The 10,525-nt window shown below is 38.5% G+C and overlaps 1 protein-coding gene across 2 annotated transcripts in view; it reads right to left on the reverse strand.

Annotated features, from left to right (window-relative positions):
* Positions 1 to 10,525, reverse strand: part of Exoc6b (exocyst complex component 6B) — a 472,818-nt gene that overhangs the window by 154,921 nt on the left and 307,372 nt on the right. For both annotated transcript variants that reach the window (XM_031382365.1, XM_031382364.1), the window contains exon 19: positions 4,760 to 4,901. In XM_031382365.1, coding sequence (XP_031238225.1) covers positions 4,760 to 4,901 — 142 coding nt within the window. The remainder of the gene's footprint in view (positions 1 to 4,759; positions 4,902 to 10,525) is intronic.

Below are 10,525 nucleotides of genomic sequence, written 5' to 3' on the forward strand. Positions count from 1 at the left end.
AAGCAGAGCTGGGGATGAAGCTCAGTGTGGAGTGTCTGCCTAGCATGGATAAAGCTCCTGGCTCCTAGTTCCTCCCTATGAATAAACACAACAGACTCAAACGGAGTTCATAGAGAATTATCAAAAGAGAAGCACTAGAAATGAGAAGTGAATATAAACTCATATTTACTGCAGATTACAACTCCTGACAAACTATTATCAAAGCACCTACAGCAGTCAAATGCATCCAAAGGCATCCAAAATCAAGCATATCAGGAATAAAAGTGTTTAATAAGTAAATGGGGCACTAAAAACCCAGAAGACACTGGAAAACTGAAAGAGGTTACAACATTTTAAAGTATTCCTTGTGAAATAAATACACATATTGACTCTTAGTTATTACTAATTGTAATAACTAAAAATAAACAAGGAGCTACAACTAATAAGCCATATGTCAAAATTTAACAAAAAACAATACAAAGCAAGACAATGGTGAAGGGAAAATGATATAAGATACAAAAGAGAAAAAAGTAGAAGGCAGCAGGAAGGGTTCAAGGTTAGCCTCAGATACAGGGTAAACTGGAGTGCAGCCTGGGCTGGGAGTATATCTACCTGGTTTCAAATAAAACAAATCCAAATAAACCTCAGCCAAAACAAAAAACAAAACAAAACAAAACTCCAAAAAACCAAAAACCAAAAAAACCAAGCTGACCACCAATAACAAAATAAGAATATAGGTCTGACTGGCAGTACCAATGAATTGTCATTCAGTGGACTTATCACACAGCTACTTAGAACACATATATACTTTTTTTCAAGAGTACCTAGACTACTTAATAAACTAGGCCATTAAAAATAATCTCAGGATATTAGTAACAGAGTTGGAATTCCACACAGCATGTTCGCTGACTAAAACAAATGGAAACTAGAAACTAAAACAGAATTTGTACAAAATTTCTGATTCTTGGGGAAGTATGCCACAACCTTCTAAGTAACCAATAGATCAAATCTGAAAAACCAATGTGTTCATAATTGTATACTTCCCAACTTTACTAAAATAATATGAGATAAAATTTAAAAATTAAAATCAAAAATCACTCCCCAAAATTAGAAAACCAAAGTTAAAATGAAAATACTGAATTGAGTAAAAACTTAAAATTAATACAAGCTACTATAGTGGCAGATAACCACATTTCCAACACTCAAGAGACTGATGAAGTACATTTGAGCCAGGCTTGGACTATTATATGGGGAGACGCTGTTACAGACATCAAATCAAATCAAAATAAAAATACTGATACAACTAAGCTGATATAAACTTAAGAGTTGTATTATTCAGGGATTCTACTCCTGTAAGGAGACAATATGACCAAGGCAACTCTTATAAAGGAAAACATTTAATTAGGAACTGGCTTACAGTTCAGAGATTTGGTCCATTGTCATCATGCAGGGGAGCATGGCAGTATTCAGGCAGACATGATGTTGAAGACATAGCTGAGAGTTCTACATCCAGATCCAAAAGCAGCAGGAAGAGAGAGTGACACTGGGCCTGGCTTGAGCTTCTGAACCTGAAATCGTACTTCCTCCAACAAAGCCACATCTACTTCAAATAGTGACAATGCCTATGAGCCTTTTGGGGCCATTTTCTTTCATACCATCACAAGAATAAGACCAAATGGTGGAAAGTGCATTCCTTCTTAAAAGGGGGAACCAAATACCCATGGAAGGAGTTGCAGAGATTAACTATGGAGCAGAGACTGAAGGAAGGGCAAGCCAGCCTAAATATAGCTATCTCCTGAGAGGCTCTGACAGTACCTGACTAACACAGATGTAGAGGCTCACAGACATCTATTGATCTGAGTACAGGGTCCCCAGTGAAGGACTTAGAGAAAGGACCAATGGAGCTGAGGGTTTTGCAGCCCCTTAGGACGAACAACAATATGAACTAACTAGTACCCTCAGAGCTCCCAGGGTCTCAACCACCAACCAAACTCTACACATGGAGGGGTCTGATTGTTCTGGCAGCATGTGTATAGTAGAGGATTGCAATTTGATCATCAATAGGAGGAGAAGAGCTCAGCCCTGTGAAAGTTCTGGGCCCCAGTGTAGGGGAATGCCAGGGCCAGTAATTACGTGGGAGAGGGTGGGGTGGCAGGCATGGGGAAGTGGGAGGCAACAGGGGTTTGTTTTTGTTGTTTTTGTTTGTTTCTTTGTTTTTTGGAGTGGAAACTAGGAATGGAGAAATTTACATGTAAATAAAGAAAATATCTAATAAAAAAAGTAAAAAAAATTTCATATCAAAACAGATAAAATCTTCAAGTACCTAAATTTCTACCTTACTTTTAAAATAACAAATTAGCAAGCAAAGCATTAATATACATTTTTAAATGGTAACAGATAAACACTAGAGAGAGCAAGAAGGAAATGAAACTACAGTGCTGGTAGAATGTGGTTTCCTGGACAGTAGTTATGGAGAAAGTGTAGAGGTTTACTTCAATACCAAAAAGAACCACCCTATGATCTACTCCAGAGAAAATGAAATCTTTTTCAGAGTTTTTTCCTGTTCATCACAGTACAGAACAGCTAAGACATAAGCTCCAGCTCTGTCATCACTGGGCGAGCAGATAAGGAACAGTGGCTTCCCTATACAATGAACGCTAAAAGGCCTTTACATACAACAAACACTACCATTCATGACAGGACAGAAAATTTGGAGGCCCTTATGTTAAGTGAAATAAACAAAGCACAGAAAGACAAATACTGCATAATTTCTCTTGAGTGTGGATCTAGAAAAGCCAAATTCAAACATGAAGAATGAAGAAGGCAAGTGATGGTAGCTAGGAGAGCAAAGACATTGGAGAAGTATAGATCAAAGGACTAAAAATTCCAGTTAGATGGCAGAAGGTTGAAAAGATTCATGTACAACATGGTGACTATAACAATATGTTATATTCTTGAAAAACTGCTGAGAGGAGATCTGAAGTGTTTAAAAGATGTGGAGTAATAAACAATTTATCACCTCAATTTAGCCATTCTACAACACACACATATTCGAAATATGTTGTGATGAAAATTAATACAACTAAGAAATACATGACAGTTTCTTTGGAGCCTGAACAGCACTAAGCTGTAGTCTAATTGATATACAAGATGCTTTGCTGGGTAGCTGTTACCTCAAGGACTAGGAGGACATGATGGCCCCTGGATTGCTAGCCACCTCACAAAATTCAGTAGCTTCTGTTGTCTGTCAAGCATCACAGCGTTCCTGCACCCAATGGCAACTTACTGGTGACCAAAGACCCCAATGCTGCCCCACTAAGGATCTGCAGAGCTACTCCTTTGACTCTCCAGCTGTCTCATCAGCCTACATCCCCCCTCTGTTGGGGTTTGGATTCTTATTTTTGCTGGCGATATAGTGCTGCCATATTGCAGTTAAACAATATTTGCAGATGAAAGCCAAGCGACACACAGCAGCCTCTGTGCTGCTGCTCTCTCAAAACCACAGATGGATGCTCTGCTGTCCAGTGCAGGGCTAGCTGTTTCGTGAAGGTACCTAATTGTACAGATGTTTACAGTAATATGTTACGATGACTAGAAGTGGAAATCCTTATAAATGCTATTTAAAAGATCACCAAAGGAAACAAACTGGGCAGTTACTCTAAGTGGCCAAGGTAGGGAAGCAATTGAACAGTCCTACCGAGCTGCAACACCTTTGAAACACTAGTTACCAGCATAGCAAGATATGGATAACAAGGTGCATGTTCATGGCAACCAACACGTGTGTTGTTGAGTGGGACTTCAGTCCCACTCAACAGAAGGAAAATTATTCTGACACTGGAAACCTAGGCAGCTTCCTAGAGTCAGTAATGTCCATAACATTAGAACAGAAACTCCTGCTGCTTTTTTGTTAGACCAGCATAACTCCATACTACATTCTAAATCTTATCCTTAGACCACAGATAAAGGTATCTACCAATTCTCATCAAGAAGCCTCTCTAAATAGCAAATGGAAGCCATTGAAGAAAACCATAACTAGAACAGATCAAGGGAGCATAGCCAAAAGGGATAAACCTATAAGACTGTTTATATATCTATGGCTCAGGGAACATGGAGGAAAAGGAGCAGAAAGATAGTAAGAGGCAGAATACCAAGGGGTCTGCTGTGAAATTTTCTCCTAGAGATAGCTAAACAAGATGAAAATCATGGCATTATCAAATGGCCATGTTAAGTAGGAATGGAATGGGGAACAACTGATGGAATCACACTTCTACACAATGAACTACAGGCCACAGTGATTGTTGGGAGAAGAATTAGCCTCTCCTAGGGATGAGCTTCCTTACTGGTTGGCCAGTACAGTGTAGGAAGCTTTAAAGCCATATAAATACCATCAACAAAAATATACACACAGCAAGTTGTATTTACACACAGACACACACACACATTTGTATATATACACAATAATAATTTAAAAAGAAGCTATCAACTTGTAAGTTGCAGGTGTCATGGAAGGGGTAAAATGGAAGGTAAATGGGAGGGGGCTGGAGGAAGAAAAGGAAGGGGGGAAAGATATAATTACATATCAATTAAAACATATTTAAAAAATCAATATAAAAGTAAAAATAAAATGTCCTGCAAGATACATTTCCCATCTAGATATTTTCTGGTACTATGAGAAACACTGATTCAACAAGCCAAAAAGTATTTGGGTTTTTTTTTTTTTTCACATCAAAGACAATCCAAGTTTATAAAACAAGCAAGCAAAGATGGTTCACAGACTTACGTTCACATTCTCTGACATCCAAGTTGAACTGCTGTAATGCTCCCAGAGTGAGCTGCCGTACTTCTGCTTCTAGCAAAAGTTGCATTAAGGATGTGGCTAAATGCTTGCAAGCTGACATACAGGCTGTCTGGGCCACCTTTCCCTGAAATACAAACATGTAAAGCAGAAAGTTATTGAGTTAAAACCAAATGCCATCTAAATCTATTTATTCATTTGTTTATTTTATGTATTTAAAACAGAATTGCAGCTATGCCTGAATGACTTCAGACTTGCTATATAGTCTTGAATTTCTGATCATACTGTCTCAACCTCCAAAGTGTTGATGTTGTAGGTGGGCACTACTACGCTGAAGTTATGTGGCGCTGGGGTCAACCTGAGGTCTTTATGTATTCTAAGCAAGAACTGTACCAATTGTGGGCATTCCTAGATATGAAAGTTTAAATAACTTACTCTTTTTTTCAATTGGAATTTCTTTAAGGTTCTTTATTACTATACTTGCACATCTTATAGCCTTGGAAGTATACATATGTGAACAGCAGTTAATTTAAATATTGGCTCCATCCCACCAGTCATGGCAATTAAACAGTAAGCTATATTCACAAAACCCAACTATGGAGCTAAGAAGCATATTATTTTAAAATTAACAGTACAGGTGCAATATTCCAAAATTGTTAATAAACTGAGTAAGAATATTAAGAGGAAATAAATATGAAAAAGTCTTTTCCAAAAAATCTTTATAAATTTTAGCAATAGTCTCTAGATACAAACCAGAAGTTATTGCTCTATGACTTGTCAGTAAACTCAAAGGAAAAAAGGCCTCTGAATTGTCATTATAAAAGGGAATTTTGTGGGCTTGGTTCCTTCTGGTCTGCACCAGTCTCCCTTGGGCGAAAACTCCGTGGCCAGTCCCACAGTCCCCAGAGCTTGGTCAAACCAGGATCTCAGGGTCACAGAGGCAGCTTGACACCCAAGAACTTTGACACACCCAGAATCTTAGGATCACAGGATCCCAGAATCACAGGATCACATAGAAAGCTGGACTCTAAGGAGGTCGGAACCAACCAGGATTACAAGAAGGACAGGCTCCAGTCATATATAGAGTGGGCAGAAAGCACTAGAGATAATCAGATGGCAGGAGGCAAGCATAAGAACAGAAGCATAGAAATCAAGGTTACTTGGCATCATCAGAACCCAATTCCCACACCATAGCAAGTCCTGGATACACCATCACACCAGAAAAGCAAGATTTGGATGTAAAGTCATTTCTCATGATGATGATGGAGGACTTTAAGACGGACATAAATAACTCCCTTAAAGAAATACAGGAGAACACAGGTAAACAGAAGCCCATAAAGAGGAAACACAAAATTCCCTTAAAGAATTACAGGAAAAAAACAATCAAACAGGTGAAGGAAATGAACAAAACCATCCAAGATCTAAAAATTTCAAACATCTATGCTCCAAATGCAAGGGCACCCACATTCATAAAAGAAACTTTACTAAAGCTCAAAACATACATCACACCCCACACAATAATAGTAGGAGACTTTAACACCCCACTCTTCGCAATGAACAGATCATGGTAACAGAAACTAAACAGAGACACAGTGAAGCTCACAGAAGTTATGAACCAAATAGACCTAACTGATATTCATAGAAGATTTCATCCTTAAGCAAAATAATATACCTTCTTCTCAGCAACTCATGGTACCTTCTCCAAAATTGACCATGTATTTGGCCACAAAACAAGCCTCAACAGCTATAAGAAGATTGAAAATAATCCCATGCATCCTGTCAGATCACCATGGACCAAGGCTGGTCTTAAATTCCAACCAAATCAATGTAAAACACACATACACAAGGAAACTGAACAACTCTCTACTCAATTACTTGGTCAAGGAAGAAATGAAGAAAGACATTAAAGACTTTTTAGAATTTAATGAAAATGAAGACATAGCATACAAAAACTTATGGGACACAATGAAAGCAATGGTAAGAGGAAACCTCATAGCTCTAACTGCCTCCAAAAAGAAACTGAAGAGAGCTTACACTAGCAGCTTGACAGCACACCTGAAAGTTCTAGAACAAAAAAGAAGTAAATATACACAAGAGGAGTAAACAGCAGGAAATAATCAAACTAAATTGGAAAATCTGGATAAAATGGACAATATGCTAGATACATACAAGGTGCCAAAGTTAAGCAGGATCAGATAAACCATCTAAGCCATCCCATAACCTCTAAAGAAATAGAAGTAGTCATTAATAGTCTCCCAACCAAAAAATAAAGCACAGGACCAGATGGGCTCAGTGGAGAATTCTATCAGACCTTTAAAGAATACTCTTCAAACTACTCCACAAAATAGAAACAGAAAGTACACTACCCAATTCATTCTATGAAGCCACAACTAGGCTTATACCTAAACCACACAGAGACCAAATAAACAAACAGAACTTCAGATTAATCTCCCTTATGAACATGGATGCAAAAATACTCAATAAAACTCTTGTCAACTGAATCCAAGAACACATCAAAATGATCATTCACCACAATCAAGTAGGCTTCATCCCAAGGATGCAGGGATGGTTCAATATACAGAAGTCCATCAATGTAGTCCATTACATAAACAAACTCAAAGAAAAAACCACGTGATCATTTCATTGGATGCTGAAAAAGCATTTGACAAAATTCAGCATCCCTTAAGGTCAAAAGTCTTGGAAAGATCAGGAATTCAAGGCCCATACCTAAACACAGTAAAAGCAATATATAGCAAACGAGTAGCCAGCATCAAACTGAATGGAGAGAAACTTGAAGCAATCCCACTAAAATCAGGGAATAGACAAGGCTGCCCACTCTCTCCCTATCATGTCAACATAGTACTTGAAGCTCTAGCTAGGGCAATTAGGCAAGAAAAAGAGGTCAATGAGATACAAATTGGAAAGAAAGAAGTCAAAGTATCATTAATTGCAGATGATATGATAGTATATTTAAGTGACCCCAAAAATTCCACCAGAGAACTCCAGAAACAAGTTGCTGATAAACAACTTCAGCAAAGTGGCTGGATGTAAAATTAACTCAAACAAATCAGTGGGCTTCTTCTACTCAAACGATAAATAGGTTGGGAAAGAAATAAGGGAAATGACACCCTTCACAACAGCCACAAATAATATTACATACCTTGGTGTGACTCTAACCAAGAAAGTAAAAACTCTGTATGATAAGAACTTCAAGTCTCTAAAGAAAGAAATTGAAGAAGATCTCAGAAGATGGAAAGATCTCCCATGCTCATGGATTTACAGGATTAATATAGTAAAAATGGCCATCTTGCTGAAAGCAATCTACAGATTCAATGCAATCCCCATCAAAATTCCAACTCAATTCTTCATAGAGTTAGTGCAAATTGCAAATTCATTTGGCATAACATAAAAACTCAGGATAGCAGAAACTATTCTCAACAATAAAATAACTTCTGGAGGAATCACCTTCCCTGAGGACCTCAAGCTGTACTACAGATCAATAGTGATAAAAACTGCATAGTATTTGTACAAAGACAGGCAGGAAGATCAATGGAATAGAATTGAAGACCCAGAAATGAACCCAGACACATATGGTCACTTGATTTTTGACAAAGGAGATAAAACCTTCCAGTGGAAAAAAGATAGCATTTTTAACAAATGGTGCTGGCTCAACTGGAGGTCAGCAGTAGAAGAATGGAAATCGATATATTCTTATCTCCCTGTACAAAGCTCAAGTCCAAGTAGATCAAGGACCTCCACATAAAACCAGATACACTGAAACTTACTGAGGAGAAAGTGGAGAAGAGCCTCAAACATATGGGAACAGGGGAAACATTCCTGAACAAACACCAATGGCTTGTGTTGTAAGATCAAGAATCAATAAATGGGACCTAATAAAATTGCAAAGCTTCTATAAGGCAAAGGACACTGTCAACAGTTCAAAAAGGCAACCAACACATTGTGAAAAGATCTTTACCAACCCTACATCTGACAGAGGGCTAATATCCAATATATACAAAGAACTGAGAACCAAATTAACCCTATTAAAAATGGGGTGCAGAGCTAAACAAAGATCTCTCAACTGAGGAATATCGAATGGCTGAGAAGCACCTAAAGAAATGTTCAAATCCTTAGTCATCAGGGAAATGCAAATCAAAACAAACCTGAGACTCCACCTCACACCAGTCAGATTGGCTAGGATAAAAAACTCAGGTGACAGCAGATGCTGGTGAGGATGTGGAGAAAGAGGAACACTCCTCCATTGCTGGTGGGATTGCAAGCTGGTACAACCACTCTGGAAATCAGTTTGGCAGTCCCTCAGAAAACTGAACATAGTATTTCCTGAGGTCCCAGCTATACCACTCCTGGGCATCAGAAGATGCTCCAATATGTAATAAGGACACATGTTCCACTATTTTCATAGCACCCTTATTTATAATAGCCAGAAGCTGGAAACAACTCAGACGTCCTTCAACGAAGGAATGGATACAGAAAATATGGTACATCTACACAATGGAGTACTACTCAGCTGTTAAAAATAATGAATTCATGAAATTCTTAGGCAAATGGATAGGACTAGAAAATATCATCCTGAGTGAGGTAACCCAATCACAAAAGAAAACACATGATATGCACTCACTGATAAGTGAATATTAGCCCAAAAGCTCCAAATAACCAGGATACAATTCATAGACCACATGCAGCTCAATAAGAACGAAGACCAAAGTGTGGGTGCCTTGGTCCATCTTAGAAGGAGAACAAAATACTCACAGGAGCAAATATGGAGATAAAGTGTAGAGCAGAGACAAAAGGAAAGGCCATCCAGAGATTGTCCCACCTGGGAATTCATCCCATATACAGTTACCAAACCCTGACACTATTGTGGATGCCAAGAATTGCATGCTGAAAGGAGCCTGATATGTCTGTCTGCTGAGAGGCCCTGCCAGAGCCTTACAAATACAGAGGCAGCCAACCATTCTACTTAGCGGGGGCAGGGGAAGGTCCCTAATAGAGGACTTAGAGAAGGGACTGAAGGAGTTGAAGGGGTTTGCAACCCCATGGGAAGAACAACAATATCAACCAACCAGACTCTCCAGAACTCCCAGGGACTAAGCCATCAACAAAGGAGTACCCATGGCTCCAGCTGCATATATAGCAAGGACGGCCTTGTCATACACCGATGGAAGGAGAGGTTCTTGGTCCTATGAAGGCTCGATAGATGCCCCAGTGTAGGGGAATAGAGGGTGGGGAGGTGGGAGCGGGTGGGTGGGTGGAAGATGACCCTCATAAAGCAGGGGGAAGGATGATGTGGTAGCGTTTTTCGGGGAGGGAGGGAAACCGAGAAAGGGGATAACATTTCAAATGTAAATAAATAAAATATCCAATCAAATTTTTTAAAAAAAGTGAATTTTGTTTTCTTATAAACCATTGAGATTTACAAATAAATTCTAAGCTAATTTTAAAAATAGGTTTTAAATAAATATTTAACTATCTTTATAAAAGCATTCAAAGCACTTATATTTTCACTAATATTAAAAACACAGTTTATGGTCATTAGTTACCATCCTACTTTGTATCAAAGGTGGCCATTATTTGTATTCGTTAACACTGTAAACTCTGTTCTGAGGGGCTGGGATATGGCTGAATGATAGACCACTTGTCTAATGGTGTTTGGGGCTTTGTGATCCATGTCTAGCACCACAATGAGAAAGAAGAAAAAGAAAAGAAAAGAAAAGAGAAGGGAAGGGAAGG

This window comes from Mastomys coucha, unplaced genomic scaffold (assembly GCF_008632895.1).
Source record: "Mastomys coucha isolate ucsf_1 unplaced genomic scaffold, UCSF_Mcou_1 pScaffold20, whole genome shotgun sequence".
Classification (NCBI taxonomy): Eukaryota; Metazoa; Chordata; class Mammalia; order Rodentia; family Muridae; genus Mastomys; species Mastomys coucha.